This window comes from Rhinoderma darwinii, chromosome 2 (assembly GCF_050947455.1).
Source record: "Rhinoderma darwinii isolate aRhiDar2 chromosome 2, aRhiDar2.hap1, whole genome shotgun sequence".
NCBI lineage: Eukaryota > Metazoa > Chordata > Amphibia > Anura > Rhinodermatidae > Rhinoderma > Rhinoderma darwinii.
In genome coordinates this window covers 250,476,441-250,496,390 of record NC_134688.1, presented here as the reverse complement: position 1 = coordinate 250,496,390, position 19,950 = coordinate 250,476,441, and the positions used below count along the sequence as shown (strand labels likewise).

Here is a 19,950-nt window from a genome sequence, read left to right as displayed (position 1 = left end):
AAGCCTGTATTACATTGGTGTGCAATACAAAATAATGATTGTTTTATAGCTACAAGCAAAGGAATCGCAAAACTTTCTCATAGATAGTGCTCCTGCTTCTCACTCTATTTCTGTAAGGTGTAAATCCAATTCCTTGGTATAGATCACTCCTTTAGTTCACGATGTATTTGTAGTATTGAAATAGCCCATAGCTAAAAAGACTGCCTCCTTTTATTTCAGGCAATGTTTGACTGGCTGGATAATGCTGTTATTAAACTGTGTGATATGCCTCCTGTTGGGACAGATATTGGTACAGTAAAGGAGCAGATCAATGAAATGAAGGTAAATTTAACTCCTCAATTAAAATATGTACATCGTGTCCAATATAGTAAAATGTATCCAGTCTTGCTTTTTGTCATATTCCTTCATTTTGAATTTTCTCTCTTACTAGGTGTTTAAGGTGGAGGTTTACCAGCAGCAAATTGAAATGGAGAAATTAATTCATCAAGGGGAACTGATGTTAAAAAAAGCCATTGATGACACAGATAGAGAAATCATTCAGGGTCCACTCACTGAGCTGAAACATTTGTGGGAGAATCTTGGAGAGAACATTATACACAGACAGGTGGGGAGAGTGAAGTCAAATCGTATTGTCTTATTAGATGATTCATGGAAGCAGGGGCATTCATAGAACTCATAAGACCCCATAGCAAAGTCCAAGAAGAGCGCTGCCAAATATACTATGCCTTTATCAGATTTATTGTTCACTATTCTGTAACTAATAATTTCACAATATTATCTGTATACGGTAGCTCTGCTTTTAGTGCCTTGAAATGTTATATATTTTTGTCTTCATGCTGTTACTACCTAGAGGGAACTAACTGCTTAGGGATTTATATAGTTATTGAACGCAATATGCTCTCCCCCTAGTGGTGGCTGCCGGTAGCCCATATGACTGTGTCACGGCAAAACTGGGAAGCAGTTCTGTGTGCTGCCCCCTCCCAACATGGGCCCCATAGCAGTTGCATGCCCTGACACTATGTGATTCGTGCCTCTCTTTTCTGCAGCATAAATTGGAAGGTGCCCTGCTGGCTCTTGGACAATTCCAACATGCTTTAGCAGAAGTTATGTCATGGCTGACACACACACAAGAATTGCTGGATGCTCAGAAACCCATCAGTGGAGATCCTAAGGTTATTGAGGTGGAGCTTGCCAAGCATCATGTAAGTGTTGAAGTTGTGGACAGCATTTTTATTGCTGGGGGCGTAATATGTGTTCAAAAATACTGAACTTCATAATTGTGCCTTGGTCTATGATAAAATGATGATTAAAAAAGAAATTTATATATATATATATATATATATATATATATATTGACTTTACATACAGGTAATTAAGTATTCCTTCCTGTTTATTTGCAGGTACTAAAAAATGATGTGCTAGCCCATGAGAGCACAGTGCAAACGGTCAACAAGGCTGGGAGAGAACTGCTTGAGTCCAGTGCTGGAGATGATGACGACAATAGCCTAGGAAGTCGGCTGCAAATGCTGAACCAGTTGTGGGAGTCTGTACTGCAGAAAACTGAGGAGAGAGAGCAGCAGCTGGACATGGCTCTTCAACAGGTTTGTAGTACAAAGAATTAGTACATTACAAGAACATAGCAGGGTTTCCATCTCCAATATTGATTGGTGGAGATCCCAGTGGTCACCCCTTGGAGAGGGGGGTGGGTCTGTGGGTTGAAAAATCCATTTATATTGATCACACTTTAATATATAGAGTGTCAAAATTAGGCCACATAAGTGGCTCTATCCTCAGAGCTGCTGACGTGGATGAGCCGGTGCACAGTCTCTGCCTCTCCCTTAAAGGAAGGGTGACGCGGAAAAATGTTTTATTTATTTGTGTGTTTTTTTCAAACTTTTTCTTCTCTATGGGGGATGCAATTTTTTTTTTTCATCTCTGTATGTGTCGATTAACGACACATACAGACATGGAATACGGCACATACAGCCCCATAGAGAATGCGAATGGGAGCCGTTGCATTCACTATGCTGTACGCCGTCTGTGTGGGAACGGCGCATGCGTCGCTCCTACACAGTCCAAATGGAAGGTCTTCGGCCGAGCGACATCCGGCGCCATTTTCTTGTGGACCGGAAGCCGCGGCCGGACAGTAAGTAGACTACTTCCGGTCGCGGCTTCCGGACATGTGTTCTGAAGCAAGCACTAGGAGTTGAGGGAGCGGACGGACCAGAGGGAGCGGCGGCAGGAGCGGGTAAGTTATTTCTGTGTATGTACGTGTTTTAGTGTGTAATTACCACTGTATGTAAGCCTACTACACTATGTATTCGCTCAAAAAATGGCGGTACACCGTGTAGGAGGCTTGAACATTCAATCCCTCCTTTCTCCTGGCACTAGCCAGGATAAGGGAGGGGGGATTCTGTGAGCACACTAGAGCGTGTGTGTTTACACCAAATTTGCAGCATAAAGCAATGTGGTTGCTTTACCACATGCCAATGCTGCAATTTTTGGAATTGCTCCCTCTAGTGACCAGCACAGGGAAATGTTATAAATTAAAATCTAATTTATAATATTTCCTGACTTGTGAAAAAATGTTAAAAAATTATAACAATGTATATAATAACTGTTTAACTAAATAAAAAAAAAAATAATAATTTATAGCGACACATTCCCTTTAAAGAGGACCTGTCATTGGGTCATATAAGTTGAATTGGTTAACTGACCTGAATAACGCTGTCAACCTGATTCTAGCTCTGTTTTTTTCTGTGGGACTCCGCCGTTCCAGAGATATGGCCCACTGTTGTGTTTGCTCCTTCTATGCTAATTTGCCAACAGGGTGTGAACTACCCTCAAGCTGCCTCATTCTGGTTGGTCAACATCTGAGGCAGGAAAGCTAGCACCACCTCATTGACTAACTACAGCAAATTATCATATAGGGAGCCAACGCACCTATGGCACATATCTCTGGAATGGAGGGGTCCAGTAAAAAAAAAAAAGAAAAACAGTGCTAGAGTCAGGGTGAGAGCAATATTTAGGTAAGATACCCAGTTAAAATTTTATGACCTAGTGACAGGGCCTCTATAAGACTGACACCTCATAGCCGCTCTTGGCAGCATAGTTTTCACATAATAGGTCAGATTAACTATTGAAAATGCGCTGGAATTCTGGCGTACATGCTGTGCAACACATTTATTGACGGGTTTAGACAGGAAAGAGGGTCTAGCCAAAAATGGCGCGGTTAGAAATGAAAGATTTTGACACAAAAAACTGGCGTAAGCTAAACAAACCAAGAGGTGGTATAAGGAAGAGAAAAGTGTCTAGCAAGATACACCAAATTTATCATTCAGCGTGGACCACTGTGATGAATTTGCTGCATCTTCTGCTTGGTCCAACTCTTAATCTTAAATGGCATTAGTAAATCTGCCCCTTTATGTATTACAAAGTGGGCACACTATATGTGCTTCTTATTAAGGCAATTTGTTGTTTGTTTTTTATTGAAGAGGATTTATACTATAACTCATTCTTGTTGCAGAGACTATATTATGTGATTTTATGTGTTACATATTCTGGTTTACCTTGTAGGCTCAAGGCTTTACTGGTGAGATTGAAGATTTCATCCAGTGGCAGAGCAGAATAGAAAGTCAACTTTCAGCCGCCAAACCCACTGGTGGACTTCCAGAGACCGCCCGGGAGCAGTTGCAGGCTCATATGGTAAGAAATTTTTCTGTTTTCTTAAATGGAACTGGTTTAGGTATGATGACCGAGGGACAGGTGTGGCTGGAGAAAGAATTAACTATACTTACTGTGATGCCTCATAGTGACTGAACTTCAGGTTACTTTGCGTAACCGTTATCAATATGATTCGTAGTTGTCCAATGGGGATCGTAAGAATTGGCCAGTGTAAGGCCACATGCACACGACCGTGCCCGTTTTTACGGGCAGTGCTTCCATTATAAAGTATAGTAGCACTGCCTGTAAAATAAAAAAAAATAGGACATGTTCTATATTTTTCAATGGCACGGACACCTTCCCGTAAGCAAAAGGGGAAGGTACCCGTGGCCAATAGAAGTCTATGGGCCCTAAATTACGGCCCGTAATTACCGGGGCGGTTTTAAGTTTGTGTGCATGGGGCCTAAATGCATAAAACTAAATTCATTGTTATCATTGATTAAAATGAGTCATTCATGCATAACCTTACTGTTTTTCACATTGTTACAGTAACACTTCAGGGAAAACGGTGTAATGCCTAGTAAAGGGCCTGAGGTGGCTGGCTATTCATGACCTATGGATTCCCCTTTTCTGATCTTTGAAACAGTGTGTCAGGCATCACTCTTTCAAGCCCCCTCCACTATGGATAAACATAAATACATTTTATTCCATTATATGTAAATGTTTGTCATCAGATTTTTGCTATACTAGTACATTGCAAGAACAATTAAAGGGTAACTAAACTTTCAGAAAACTTCTGATATGTCATAGTGACATATCAGAAGTTTTGATTGGTGGGAGTCTGAGCACTGAGACCCCCACCAATCGCTAAAACGAAGCGGCAGTAGTGCTTGGGTGAGGGCTGAGCCGCTTAGTTTCTGATTGGCTATTCTCGGAAAGCAGAGCAGTTGGTGTTACGGGCTCATAGACTTTCTATTGAGCCAGTACGTTGGCTTTCCGAGAAAAGCCGATCAGAAACCAAGTGGCTCAGCGCTCACCCGAGCACTTCTGCCGCTTCCTTTGAGCGATTGGTGGGGTCTCATTGCTCGGACCCAGACCGATCAAAACTGCTGACGTCACTATGACATGCCAGACGTTTTCTGAAAGTTTAGTTACCCTTTAAATTTCCAAAATGTCAGAATGCACATTTTAATGGATATTTAGGGTGGTAACATTTCCGTATGTCGGGCATAGTTCTTCAGTAGTTTGCAGTATTTTTAAGAATATCCACGTTATTTGCTTCTATAATTTCACAAAGTAATTTGAAATTGAGATCCATCATTTTATTAGTTCTATGCCATTTTAGATTTGTATCTGTTGACCTTCCTATCGGTATATGCTTATATAATCGCTAGAATGGATTTGTATGTGTATAGAACATTAGCGTGTCCCGATCATTACATTTTTTAATACAGTATTTGATGCTCCAATTTACACTACACAAATACTTTGTTAACCCTGTTTTCAGCTCGTTCTTGTTTGATACAGAGAGATAATTTCCATGGATGCACAGATTAGTTAATTGTATATATTTCTGCAGGATAAGAATGCCACTAGGGGGAGATAACCGAAGAGGGATTTATACAGCTATTATTGAAATCCATGCGTGTATAAAATCCATAATCAAGTTGCTCCCCCTAATGACAGTCTTGTACTGCAGAAAAGGATGTATGTATTTAAAGGCTATGTACACCTTTTTAAATTATAATTTTTTATTACTATTCGATTAATGTGGTTTTTGTGTTTTGATACAATTTTCGAAATTACTTTTATTAAAAAAAGGTTTTTACTTTTCATTATACAGCTCTTTCACACAGGATCCACCTAATATCGATCATATCTAAGTTCATAACTTGGATGTGATCGATATTAGATGAATCCTGTGTGTCAGAGACAAACAGGACTGCTCCTACCCAAGCCGTCAGTTCAGTTGAACTGATGGAATCGGCTGAGGGAGAACAATACAGTTTCTTCGTATACATGATACAAAGATGTATGGTAAAAAGTAAAAAAAATAAGTCAATCCGAAAAGTGCTTAAAAACACGACATTGATTTAATAAAAAATAAAATTCCATTCAAAGGTGCACATAGCCTTGAACAAAATGGGCTCTGTATCAAAGAATCAAATCTGGTATTTCATTAGATTTCCCACCGTAGACATTTATGTGTCTTTATATAGAGGGATCACAGGACAGCTCAGTGGATAGCATTGTTACCTTGCAGCATTGGTGTCCTGCGTATGAATCTGACCTAGGACAACATCTGGATGGAGTTAGCATTTTCTCCCACACGGCTATAACATACTGATAAGTTAATTGGCTTCCTATGAAATTGGGTGTCTGAGATAGGAAAATTTGACTGTGAGCCCATTGGAGAGAGCGACAGATGTGAATGAGAATCCGTCCAGCGCTGCAGAATATAGGCAACAGAAATAAATAACACAACTCCCTTATCTTTGAAGGAATTGTTTGCTGAAGTGAAAACAAATGAAGAGCTATATAAACAGCTTCTGGACAAGGGGCAGCTGATGGTTTTGAGTCGAGATGATTCTGCAGGTTCCATCACCGACCAGAATGTGGTTCTCCTAAAGAGAAAATGGCAAAACATTAACAACAAAGTAGAGGAGAGGAAGGTACGTTTGTGACCGGTTTGGAAGTGCTCTGTATTCCATGCTCGTTTTGTCTGTTCCGTCTTGTTTGCGTGTGGTTTTATGGCTGAGTTTTACATGTGATAAATAAATGTGTATGTAGATATGGCTTATTTTAGCATTGCATTAAGGCCCATTTACACCGGCCGATAATAGTTCCAAGATTATTAGCCCGTGTAAAAGCGATCAGCCGATTGTCAGCCGATCGCAGCTTTTATGCGGCAGCACGTATTCCTGTATAAACAGGGCATGTGTTGCTGACCATACAAACTGCATAGAGGCAAATGATCTAGTTCGTCCCCTTACTGTGCAATGGTTGCTCTATGTAAATGGAGGTTAAGAAGCATCTGTCACCACCTTCTTGCTGCCCTCACTGAGGGCAGCATAACATAGTGACAGAGACACTGATTTCTGCGTAATGGATGGTGTTATGTCTGTGTCGTTTTTGTAAAACGTACAGTTTAATCGTTGCAGCACTCGAATCGCACTGTGAGGAAGAGTCTGATGTACTCATGAGGTGCAGCTAACCCTGCCCTCCCACCGCTAAATGACCGTTTTCTCCCTATGCACATTGGGAGGGCGGCGCTGGTGGCAGCCTATGAATACCAAGGTCTCTTCCTCACAGCGCGATGAGTGCTGCATCAATTAAACTGTAAGTTTTACAAAAACTACACGGAGACATAACACTAAAGCAGAAATCAGCGTCTGTCATTACATTATGCTGCTGTCAGTGAGGGCATCAACATTGTGGTGAGAGATTCTCTTTAATGAGCGATGGTCGACGTGCAATTTCGTCGATCGGGTGCTTTTACACTGGCAGATTTCTGCCGATAAATAAGCGCTGAAGTCCTGTAAAGATCATTTATAAGGTATGATGTGGTTTTGATTATGTGAGTTCTTTATATCAACAGGCTAAATTGGAAGAAGCTCTCAGCCTAGCCACAGACTTCCAGAATTCATTGCAAGACTTTATCAACTGGTTGACACAAGCTGAGCAGAGCCTGAATATTGCACCTCCGCCTAGTCTCATCCTGGACACTGTTCTTTTTCAGATTGATGAGCATAAGGTTATTTCTTGCAAAATACCATTATTAATTGCTCCCTCATTTTTTTTCTTCCCAATGGCTATAATTGCTTTTAGAGTCTAATTCTTTTTTTTTGTCTTAGATTTTTGTAAATGAGGTTAATGTACATCGTGAGCAAATTATTGAGTTGGACAAAACCGGTAACCAACTAAAGTTTCTCAGTCAGAAGCAGGATGTTGTCCTGATAAAGAATCTCCTGCTTAGTGTCCAGTCTAGATGGGAAAAGGTGGTTCAGAGATCCGTGGAGAGAGGGCGTTATTTGGATGATGCACGGAAGAGAGCAAAGCAGGTTTGTATAGGCAGCAGGGAAAATGAAAACCACTATTTATTTCTTGTATCTGATTGCTGTTCAGCCTTTACCAACTTTAAAAGTAATCTGCATTTTTAATTAAGTGCAATTCGTTTCATAGCTTTCCTGAATAAATGATTTATACAGTTTTGTCTGCATTAAAGGGTTAAGAACGGAAGATGTTTATCTATTTGTCTACTGAAACTGGCGCATTACTGTTAAAGGTATTTCTGTGTTTTATGGTCTAGTTCCATGAAGCCTGGAAGAAATTGGTTGACTGGTTGGAGGAAGCAGAGAATCGTTTGGATTCTGAACTGGAAATCTCCAATGATCCAGACAAGATTAAATTACAGCTTTCTAAGCACAAGGTTAGATGGTCTATGGCCTGTTATAAACTTCTCCATATGAATGTTATATGCCACCCTGGTTTCTTTTTACTGTTTGTTTGGTTTTTTGTTTGGGTTTTTACCACTTGTGGATCTTCCTTTGCCTTGAAACCAAAGACGCCTTTTTCTTACAACAGGAATTCCAGAAAACATTAGGAAGTAAACAGCCCGTTTATGACACAACTGTCAGGACAGGACGTGCATTAAAGGAAAAGGCCTCACTGAGTGATGATATGCAGAAACTAGACCATCTTCTTGGAGAAGTAAGGGATAAATGGGACACAGTGTGTGGAAAATCAGTTGAAAGGTAATGTTTTACACATTTCATTTGTTACATTAAACCTAAGGGTTATCGGCTGGTTGCTTATCTGCCATTGTACATCCAGGACATTACCTGTATGTATTAAACGGTCTACTTTACATAGTCTCTAAATTTCATCACATAATTAATTTGCATAAGAAGTTCGCTTTGGAAAAAAAAATGACATTACTTATCTTTTCTTGTTTCTAAGTTACAGCCTCTGTTATAGTCCAGAACTGCATTCTCAATACAAGAGTCTTCATAGCTGAATTCTCCCAGCTATCTGAAAAATGTTGTTTGGGTCGAATGTCCTATTTATAAAGCCCCTGCACCACTTTTTCCAACGCACACCAAATATGTCCGATAAAGTGGACGAGACTTCAGCGATTCCATTATGAACATTTTACGCTATTTTAGTAAGACATTGGCATTGTTTTAGCCTCTGCCAGGTTCATCAACAGGACATGCACCCTTTTATTGAATCTTATGCATTCTTGACTTGCCGACACATGGTGTGCCAGTATTAAAAGTGTTATCCAGCATTAGAAAAAAAAAAGGTTGTCTTTGTTCCAGAAACATCGCCATGTCTATCCATGGTCTGTATGTTGGTAATGTAGTTCAGCCCCATTCACTTGAATGGAGATGAGCTGCAATACCATCAAACATTTTTCACATCGTCGTACAATAAGTTACAGTGTACAGAGAAATACAATGACGTACAGACTTCCAATATAAACAGAAGGAGAGAGGGTCGTGCTTGCTTACTAAAAAAATACAATTATATATATATAACACTTAGACAATCGCACATACTGTAAAATGTTGTTCCAAGGTGAATAACTGCTATCTGAGCTGTCAGATTCTATTCTTATTTTTGCATGAAATAAGTGGTATCCATTATGTGGTTAGAAGATTTCCATGTAAACAATTTTCAGAACTTGTACTGTATCTTTCTTCACAGACAGCATAAGCTGGAGGAAGCTTTGCTGTTCTCTGGCCAGTTTATGGACGCTTTACAGGCGCTAGTTGATTGGTTATACAAGGTGGAACCTCAGTTGGCAGAAGATCAGCCTGTGCATGGAGATTTGGACCTTGTAATGAACTTGATGGATGCCCATAAAGTAATGCTTTTAAGTGTCTTTATTCATAAAATATTAGCTATAATTAGACCTTAATTTTCTATGTGCTCATTTTGTTTATTTGTTTATTTATAAAGGTTTTCCAGAAAGAGCTTGGGAAGAGAACTAGCAGCGTTCAAGCTCTAAAACGTTCTGCTCGGGAACTGCTTGACAGTAGCAGAGAGGATACTACCTGGGTAAGGGTTCAACTCCAGGAGCTTGGCACGCGCTGGGACACTGTCTGCAAACTGTCGGTGTCTAAACAGACCCGTCTGGAGCAAGCTCTAAAGCAGGTAAATCTTGCAATGACTTACAAGAGAATGACGAAAATATAGACAAATCTTTGCAGCACATTTACTGTAACATAGAACTCTTTGAATTTGCTTAGTAAAGTTTTCATTATATTTTTACCCTTTAGGCTGAGGAGTTCCGTAGTACTGTCCACATGCTCTTGGAGTGGCTTTCAGAGGCAGAACAGACATTGCGTTTTCGGGGTGCTCTTCCAGATGATGCTGAGGCATTGCAATCACTTATTGACGTTCATAAGGTAAAAAAAATTATAGTGGTGTTTTTATTGCGGTTTGAGTAAATATTTTTGGCCTTTTTATTGTATATCATGTAGGGAAATTGTGCATTTGCTCTAGGTTGGTTGCTTGTCTCAAACATTTACCTGTTTATTTCTTTAGGAATTCATGAATAAAGTAGAAGAGAAACAGGTAGATGTGAACACAGCTGTCAGCATGGGAGAAAGGATTCTAATTGTATGCCACCCAGACTGTATCACAACAGTCAAGCACTGGATCACCATCATCCGAGCACGATTCGAGGAGGTATAACAAGATATTTATTGTTAATAAATTCATAGTCCACAATGCAAACCTAACTAAAAGCAGTGTACAAATAGAAAATATTCCTACGTGTGTCGTAATAAATAAGCACAGTTGGTTATTATGTGGCAATTTGATGCATTCATTATTTAGTCCTTGTTCAAGTTTTTAAACCTTATAACAATATAACTATATTCAATCATTTCAACTATTAAGGTTCTGACTTGGGGGAATCAGCACCAACAAAGGTTGCAAGCAGCTCTTGCTGATCTTATTTCCAATTCTGACCTACTGGATGAGTTGCTATCATGGATCCAATGGGCAGAAACCACACTCATCCAAAGGGATCAGGAGCCCATGCCTCAAAACATTGAACAAGTCAAGGCTCTTATCTCTGAGCATCAGGTAATTTACACACTGGTTGTGTATTAGTTTTGATGGCCTATACAAAGGATAGGCCATCAATTTTAATAACCCGGATAACCCCATTAACGGCACTGTATAAATAAATATATTGTAATTCTGGATATCACGTAAGAATATAAACTCATGACATATCAAGATGACTATCTGACTGCTTATTTAAGCACATTGATATTTTGCTATGGTTGGAGCCTCTTTACAGGCAAGTGTTTTTTCTGGTTTTAATTTCTCATCAATGTTAAAAAATTAGCATCTCACTAATCCGCGCACTAAACTGGGAAAAAAAGCCGGTCAGAAAATCAGATCCAGTAGACCATGTATAAAGCCTACCATTCCACATCGTATTGAGGGGCACAAATCTATATAAGTATAGTTCCGGTAAAGCATGGGTGCAAAAGACATGTAACAAGGCTTGTATTTATTCTTTTTGAAGTTGTTTATGGAGGAAATGACTCAGAAGCAACCAGATGTGGATAGAGTTACAAAGACATACAAGAGGAAGACAACAGACCCTAACCATTCCTCGTTCAATGACAAGACCCGAGCCAGTGAGTGGGCATTGTAACTTTTTAAGTCGTGGTGTTACTGTTCAATGAAGTTTTTTCAGATTTCATATTCCATTTATAAATGCCTTAAAGGGGTTGTCTGAGATACCGTCATATTTTCAAAAAACCCTTTAATGCATGTAATTTATAAATGTAAATACATTTGTAATATAATGACATTTTCCAAAGTGGCCCCGTTTCCAGATCCTGCCGTCGGGAACTTGACGGGTGATGTGTCTCTCTCTCTCTGCTCTGGCTCTGCTGCTTTGTTGATCTTGAATTCTTTGCCGGCTATACGACACGTCACTTGTGACGTGGTGTATATCGGCTTGTTCTGCTGTAACGCGCATGCGCAGCCCCTGCTGTTATCTCGAGAACAGCAGTGGCAGCGAATGCGCGTTACGGGCTGTGACGCAGAACAAGCCGATATACACCACGTGACAAGTGACGTGTCGTATAGCCGGCAAAGAATTCAAGATCAACAAAGCGGCAGAGCCAGTGTAGAGAGTGACGTCACCCGTCAAGTTCCCCACGGCAGGATCTGGAAACGGGGCCACTTTGGAAAATGTCATTATATTACAAATGTATTTACATTTATAAATTACATGCATTAAAGGGGTTTTTGAAAATATGATGGTATCTCGGACAACCCCTTAAACATAGAACCAAAGTTCCTGAAATTCATGAATGTGCGATCATAGATCAACCAGTCACCTGATAACTATACTATATAATTTTACCCAAAATAGCAATACAGACATTGACATGCTTTAAGTGCAATATTCTGATTGGGAGCCTTGTTTGTCGGGGTTTTCCTCATAATGTTGGAAAAGGGTTGAAATGGATGTGAATTATATTTGTACTGCATTAAATAATAATTTTCATTCATTTATTTATTTTTATTTTTTTTTGCAGGGAAGCCTACAGTGCAGTCCACAACACCTGTCTTTCAGATGCCCTCTCAGTCAGAGACCAAGAACCCAAGGGTCAATCAACTTTCTGCCCGTTGGCAGCAGGTGTGGTTATTAGCATTGGAGAGACAGCGGAAGCTCAATGATGCTCTAGACAGGTTGGAAGAGGTATGGTGAAAAATATTTTTTTAATTTCCCTGCTCATTTGCCACTTAACCTATTCATTCTGAGAATGGTTATTAAAGTTTTTTTTTTGTTTTTTTCTTTCTTTTAGTTAAAAGAATTTGCCAACTTTGACTTTGATATCTGGAGGAAAAAATACATGCGATGGATGAATCACAAGAAATCTCGGGTCATGGATTTCTTCCGCCGCATAGACAAGGACCAGGATGGGAAAATTACCAGACAAGAATTTATTGATGGAATATTGGCATCCAGTAAGTAGACCGGTTCAAGGGATTTATACATGTTGGTGCAGAATCTTTAAAGTGTATCCCCTTTGTTCGATTACCAATGCAATATTTCTTCTGTAGAATTTCCAACCACAAAACTTGAAATGACAGCTGTAGCAGATATATTTGACCGGGATGGTGATGGATACATTGATTATTATGAGTTTGTAGCTGCCCTTCATCCCAATAAAGATGCTTATCGGCCAACTACCGATGCAGATAAGATCGAGGATGAGGTAAGTGATTATCTTCTATTGACAAGGATACTGTCACTTTCTAGTAGCCTTTATTTGTTAATACTCCTATCTGTTACTGTTTCTTTACAGGTCACCAGGCAGGTGGCACAATGCAAATGTGCCAAGAGATTCCAGGTGGAACAGATTGGGGAGAATAAATACAGGGTGAGCAAAGTTTTCAGTTTGTGAAAATTGTGAATCTTTGGTAGGTTTACGGTTTATGAAAGGGCATATGTTAGAAGGTGAATATGAGGAAAAATCTTGTGTACAATGAAAACGTCCTCTTGTTGTTAGCAGATGTTCTGTAGTCTAAGTGTAATTAAAGGGAACCTTACACTAGATTTTAGGGCACTAAACCACCAGCATGTTTTACTGCTTGGGTTTAATCTCCTAAACATGCCCCGCGCAAAACGGTATTTTTTAGCATTTTGTTTAACAAACTTCTAATACAGCGTGCGCTGTATGTAAATTACCAGAGTAGAGTCCTGAGATGAATCCAGGCGTACCAGCCTCGGCTTCATCTGAGCATGTGCAAGATGCCGTTGGATTAATCTCAGGAGTAGCAGTATAATGACATATTGGTGGTTTAGTGCCCCAAAATCTAGTGACAGGCTTCCTTTAAAGTATAGAGAACATACCCATTTGTTGATGTGACCCACCAATTTAAAGGGGTTGTTCCACAAATGAATTGTACATTCCTCTGTAACATAATGCAAAACACAAGTTTTTCAATTTGAATAACTTTACATTTTTGTTTTAGATTCTGTGTCTAGATTTTGCTGTTACATACTTGTGATGGCACCCCCTGGTGTTCTTTTATTCCTTTCTAAGAATGTCCACTTAATATGATCGCCGCTGCTGACAAGACGACGCTTCAAGTGTGCCAATTCCCGTTAGCTGAGCAGCACACTAGCCGGAATCACTCTGCTGCCTGTGGGACTCAGTGGAAGTTCTGAGAGGGATTAAAAAAAAAACACCAGGGAACGCCATTGTAATTCTGAGCAATATCTAGACCTAAGAGCATTCATTTTTTATTTTTTTTAAATTATTCTAGTTGAAAAAAAATAATTATGTTTTACACGATCTGAAATCTTCTATTTAATCGTGGAACAAGCCCTTTAAAGAAAAATGACAATAAATAGTGATATTTACACTTGGTGCAGTACATGTTTGTGTCACTAATATACTGTTCTGTTACTGCTGTTTGTTAAACTAAAAAGTATTTTTTTCTTTCTCCTTGTGCTTTCGTGTAGTTCTTCCTAGGGAACCAGGTACAGTGTATTCTGATGCTGCCTTTTTTTCTGCCCAAATAATCACATGCTTACATACTAAATTAATTCCTTTTTTCTTATTGTCGTGATAATGGTAAAATTCTGCCAATCATCATAGATTTACCTAAGACGTTTAGGAGATGCATACAGACCTTTCTTTAACGCAAATAAACCCACAACGCTCAATGTGGACACTGCTTATTGTGTGAATGGGTCTGCATGTCAGACTGAACAGCTATATTAATTCCTGCGGTGTTTACATAGATGCATGCTATTCATGATATTCCTCGCAGCTAAAGGTGACTGGGAACTTGTGAGATGTCCTGTAAAGTTCCAATTGTGGGACCCTTTAAGTCCCATTAGCGGATTTCTGATTAAATCACAATAAAAGTCGTCGTCCCCATTGAGAAAAATGATCTATAAAATGAAATGCTGGGACGTAGATCTTACAGGAGCCCATCAGCCTGGCCGCTGCATAAGCATGTCATCAACTCTCATTTTACCATCATTTAGTCATGTGACTGAATTACTTTTCACGGCAATGCCAGTTTGGGACTAACTCTATTTCCATAACTAATCATACAAATAATCATTGGGGGTGTAGATGCCTCATATTTACACCCTAGCAGATCAAAGGAGAACGATAAGCTTCTTGTAACTTCTAGCCAGATTTTCCTGGATATAATTTGTGACTAATATGCTGAAGAGTTGATCCGTAAAGCTCTAGGACTGAAGCTTTTTCTCCAAATCTGCAGCAAGATTCATTCTCTAATATGTGTCTGTACACTCGTACATTCATTTTCTGCAATGAATTTATGAACATACACATATTGACGTATATATTTACATATATATGCCTGCATTAATATATGGGTGACTTGGCATGCATGCCCCTTACTTGAGGCTTTAAAAGATCAGCTGTAAAGAAGAAGTTATTTGCTTTTTACAGTTTGGAGACTCTCAGCAGTTGCGCTTAGTACGTATACTGCGCAGCACAGTGATGGTCCGAGTTGGAGGAGGCTGGATGGCTTTAGATGAATTTTTGGTGAAAAACGATCCTTGCCGAGGTAAGAATTTCTGCTGTTTAAAAATGGAAACTTTCTAATTATTTTTTTTGTCCTGAAGACTGGGTCATGCGGTATTTAGGGTTGTAATTTCATTTTTGCATGGCATTTCAATATTCTTCAATACTTCAATATTGGTATACAGAAAACTAACTAAAGTAAAAACTAAAAAAGGGCTGTCCCTTCCAAAAATGAAACACTGATCCTGACTGGATGGAAAATAGCCTTCTTTGTAATGGTGCCTCTGCCTTGAAATACAATTTGCATTGCCCACCAGAGCCCCAAACTTAGCATGTCTACAGTATCTGTCCAGTGGGCTACTATTGCATCTAGTCTCTTAAATGGGTTTTCCCACAATTAACATTTATCCCCAATCCCACCATTGGGAACCCCACCGATCTCTAGAACGGGGGTCCCGACCCCGTTCTTCCTCACTGCACAAACGCATGGAGGATTTTAAATGGAGTGGTAGTGGCACCTGTGCGCTGCCACTTCATTTAATGCCTTTTGGGCCGATGGAAAAAGCGGAGTGCAGCCGTAGTCTGTTTCGATAATTCCCATAGACTTTGAAGGGAGCGGCAATGCTCATGTCGACCACCGCTCCATTCAAAATGAGATCATGCAGTGAGTAGAAACAGGGGTCGAGACCCCTGTTCTAGAGATCGGTGGGGGTCCTGGTGGTGGGGCCCCCAGCGATCATTCATTTATCAACTATCCTGTGGCTAGGTGACAAATATTAATTATGGGAAAACCCCTTTAAGCTTTCGGTATTCTGGTACACATTAGGTATTTGTCTTGTTTGTTGATCTAATATAGAATAAAACAACTGTTACTTTAAGGCCCTTTTACATGGGCCAATGATCTAGTAAGTGAGCGTTCATATGAATGCTCGTTCGTGATCATTGCCCCTTGTGTTAACAGGGCAATTATGAAAAGTGCTTCATAGTATTTACATCCTGCCACCAGAGTGCAGTATGGGTTTATTTTGGACAAAGGGGAAGTAAATGTGTTGAGTTTCCTGCTGCATGGAGCATGCCATCTATTCTGTGCTTTGCATCTGTAGTAATACATGTAGTTACTGACCTAATCCGGGGTCTGGTGGCGTGTGGTCTCTGCTTCTCTTCATAACATATTATTGTTCTTTCGAGAGATGATTTGTTTTGGAACTATGGTCTACACCTTCCACTCAATTCAAACCTATATCTTGATAGAGAATTTTGTCATTGGCTGTACATTTTGCATGCCTTACATCTTGTCCATTTCTCCCCTCTGCACCTCTTTATTCTTCTTAGTTCACCATCCAGGGACTAAATTAAAGAGAACCGATTCCGTCTCATCCATAGGTTTGGGTAACTGCTCTTGCTATGTAGATGTGCGTATTGTTATAACAGGCAACATCTCACAAAGTTTTATCATACACCAGAAAAGAGCTCCAATTCTATTTACCTTGGTAAACAAAATGACAATGCCTACTCCACATATTCACATATCCACTTGGAATTACCAGGCAGTGCTCATTTTCTCATTATTTTTGGTTCACCTTAGAGATGGTTTCCACTTCAATCTGTTCTTATGATAACATGGCAGTAGGAAATAAAAAAAAGGCACGGTTTATTAGATATTCTGTCATGAAGGTTAAGTCATGCAGCATTATCACCTTGATTTAGGAGCGCCTACTCCCACTAAGAACAGAAGCGTGTGTCTGGAGCTTTAAAGAAGCACTCCGATGAACTATTTTTTAAAACCAGGCCAGTCCTTTTGACAATTTTTTTTAAAATGTTCCTGTCATCCCAAAAATCAGTGCGTTGCTTTCTTTCTGTTGGGTCACGTGATGCTATAGTGACCCCCCCCCCACCGCCCTGTGCTTTACTGTTCTTTCAGTAGCAGCCAGGGTCACCAACTGCCTGCGTGACCCAGGACCTGCAGCCTACAAACTTGCATCATCTACTCCTCCTTCCTAAATGGTCTGCTCCACACCCCTATATTTGTATCAGAGCATCTCTGCAGTCTGTGCTAGTACAGAAGCTGGAATGTGCACCACTCGGGATGTGGGGGTGAGCTTTGGGTATATGATCCTCTGTTGACCATGCCTCCTTAGTTGTGCTGATATGAAAGGCATCTTGTAAACACTAGTATCGGCTGTCGGGGCTCAAGTGGAAGCATGTTAGGGATAGAGGAGTAGATGCTGCCCATCGGGAAAATCAAGATCTCATGGTAGTAGTAAGGATCTGAAAAATGAAATTGTTAGATTGCACTACTAGTTTAGGATTTATTTATCCCCCCACCGATCGATGAAAAAAAGGGGCAGAAGTGCTCAGTTAAGCGCTGTGCATTTTTGGCTGTAATGGGATAACTTTGGCTCTTTTCGGCTATTTCCCAGAAAGATGGAGTTAGCTGAAGGCAGGCTCAAAGACTTCTATACAGCTAGCCACGCCTCTCCGAGAACGGGCGAAGTTACCCCATTACAGCTGAAGGGGCACGGAGCTTGGCTGAACGCTACTGCCCCTTCGTTTCAGAGATTGGTGGGGGTCTCAGCACCCGGACCCCCACCAATCAAAACTAGTGACCTGCCACTATGACATCAAGTTTTATGAAATGACAGTTACACTTTAGGCATTGCTGTGCCATCTATACAAATAAAGGCACCACTGCAAAGGTGATGTCTATATCAGCCACTGTGATTGCGTACTAAGCATTAGCCCTACATTGTATGCGTCTGTTCTTCGCGCAAGCCAGAGCTCCCAAATCACTAAGGTATATGCATACTGCATGATTACTACAACACTTCAGTCCTGCCAAGTCCTCTTTTCCCTTCTCTGCCCTCAGTTCAGTGACAATTCGGCCCTATTATCAGCTAGTCTGTCATATGACTCAAAGTTGGATTGGCAGAAAGCAGCATGGCACCAGTATTTAGATTATGGATGAAGCAACGCACTTCTACCGATATCTATTGCCTACCATGTAAAGTTGTATGCTATTATGACATACTGTGGTTGTTTTTATTAAATGTATAGGTGTTCTAGGCATGAAAGGTTCTATCCTTTCTACGTTAATATGGTTTCAAATCCAAATAACACCTACATTTGCCCTGAACCCATGCAGGAATTACATAACCGTGTGTTGCTTCTGTGATGTTTAACTCTAACAACCCCACTTAACACATGTTTGCTGGCTAGATATTAACTTGTTTTGCTGAACTAAATATGTGTGAGTTGCTGACCATAACCTTTGTGCATCATGCTGCTTGCGAGTGAGAAAGATACAGAAGATGTAACCGCTGCATACTTGATTTATTCAGCAAGGGGAAGGACTAATCTCGAACTGCGAGAGAAGTTTATACTACCCGAGGGGGTTTCCCAAGGAATGACCCCCTTCAGGTCACGAGGGCGAAGGTCAAAACCGTCTTCCAGAACTGCCTCTCCTACAAGGTCAAGCTCCAGTGCCAGCCAAAGTAACCATAGTTGTACATCCGTCCCATCCTCACCCGCTACTCCTGCAAGTGGTTCAAAGGTGAGTTTTGTGCATAACAATTATTCTGACACTAGCATATGTATTATTGGATATAACATGAGGGTACAAAGGGCATCATCTTTTGCTTTGCAGGGTTCTCACACATTAGCGTTTGTATGCAATATACCTTTTAAAATATGAAAACGACTTGTTATATTCATAGACTGGCAGATTCCTAAGGTCATGCCACTCATGACGTTTTTAAGATCCGATTATATTGATAACGGTAAACTGTTTTGGATTTAGGTATAATAGTGGGAGCAATTAAAAATCTATTTGACCATTTAAGTATTTTTTTAGTATTTAGGTAAAAAAGTTCTGTTTGGAGATGAAGAGATTTTGAAACATAGGGCTGTATAAATAAAGTACATCTTCAATGCACAGTGGTCCTTCAGTCAGTGTCATGCAAGAGACCGCATGGCACACTACACAGACTAAATGCCAGGTGCACTTTTGCAACCTTTTTTTCTAGATCCTAGAGTCCTGTTACTCTACTCCCTCTGCACCCTTTTCTTGACAACCGACAGACATAAGAATATGGAGCAGGTGGAAAAGAGTAACACATATTCAATAAACATTGTTGACAAATCAAAATAAGAAGATAAAGTATAAAAATTTAATTGAAAGGCAAAAATATACTTGAGCTTCTAAGAGAATGGCCAGGTATTAATGGGCTGCCATTTTTATTTTTCAAAAGATGAGCTTTTCTAGACTTTTTTTTTTTTAGACATTAAATACTGCTTTACCTACGTTATAGGAGTGTCTGCTCTAGTCCTTTTGTTCAGATTTTGTTTGTTTTAGATGTATTTTTTTTGTTTGCATTTTTGTGACAACTCATCACCCTTCTTCATCTTCGCTCGCTTCCCTCATCCGTCCTATGTGCCCTTGCCCCTCTCGCAGACTCCACAGCAGCCATCTCGCTGTTACGAGAAGCCCTGGCTTGTAAACAGCAAGGCTGGGACGCCCTCTAGGGGCTCCGAATACTCAGACTACCAGATCCCATCATGTGAGGTAGAGTATGGTCCTCCAACAATAGAGCCTACACCCTTTCCAAGCGACACCTTCCTGCTAACATTCTGCCTCATCATGTTTTCCAGAATTGAACTAACAATTGTCTTTTGAATGGATGAGCAATTCTTGTGTCATTATCCAAAAAAATCAACTTTCCCATTTTTGATTTCC

General features: G+C 40.1%; 1 protein-coding gene across 22 annotated transcripts in view; it reads left to right on the top strand.

Annotated features, from left to right (window-relative positions):
- The window catches only part of LOC142742883 (microtubule-actin cross-linking factor 1-like), a 236,195-nt gene that overhangs the window by 213,016 nt on the left and 3,229 nt on the right, over positions 1-19,950 (top strand). For 10 of the 22 annotated variants that reach the window (XM_075853080.1, XM_075853095.1, XM_075853079.1 and 7 more), the window contains 25 exons: positions 220-321; positions 431-604; positions 1,047-1,202; positions 1,401-1,601; positions 3,577-3,705; positions 6,165-6,335; positions 7,262-7,417; positions 7,518-7,724; positions 7,973-8,092; positions 8,248-8,417; positions 9,373-9,532; positions 9,628-9,822; positions 9,948-10,076; positions 10,216-10,359; positions 10,573-10,761; positions 11,213-11,327; positions 12,240-12,403; positions 12,510-12,672; positions 12,769-12,923; positions 13,014-13,088; positions 14,177-14,194; positions 15,144-15,261; positions 16,551-16,607; positions 18,557-18,768; positions 19,669-19,779. In XM_075853080.1, the coding sequence (XP_075709195.1) occupies positions 220-321; positions 431-604; positions 1,047-1,202; positions 1,401-1,601; positions 3,577-3,705; positions 6,165-6,335; positions 7,262-7,417; positions 7,518-7,724; positions 7,973-8,092; positions 8,248-8,417; positions 9,373-9,532; positions 9,628-9,822; positions 9,948-10,076; positions 10,216-10,359; positions 10,573-10,761; positions 11,213-11,327; positions 12,240-12,403; positions 12,510-12,672; positions 12,769-12,923; positions 13,014-13,088; positions 14,177-14,194; positions 15,144-15,261; positions 16,551-16,607; positions 18,557-18,768; positions 19,669-19,779 (3,591 nt within the window). The remainder of the gene's footprint in view (positions 1-219; positions 322-430; positions 605-1,046; positions 1,203-1,400; positions 1,602-3,576; positions 3,706-6,164; positions 6,336-7,261; positions 7,418-7,517; positions 7,725-7,972; positions 8,093-8,247; positions 8,418-9,372; positions 9,533-9,627; positions 9,823-9,947; positions 10,077-10,215; positions 10,360-10,572; positions 10,762-11,212; positions 11,328-12,239; positions 12,404-12,509; positions 12,673-12,768; positions 12,924-13,013; positions 13,089-14,176; positions 14,195-15,143; positions 15,262-16,550; positions 16,608-18,556; positions 18,769-19,668; positions 19,780-19,950) is intronic. The other 12 variants (XM_075853090.1, XM_075853093.1, XM_075853091.1 and 9 more) reach the window with 6 other exon arrangements.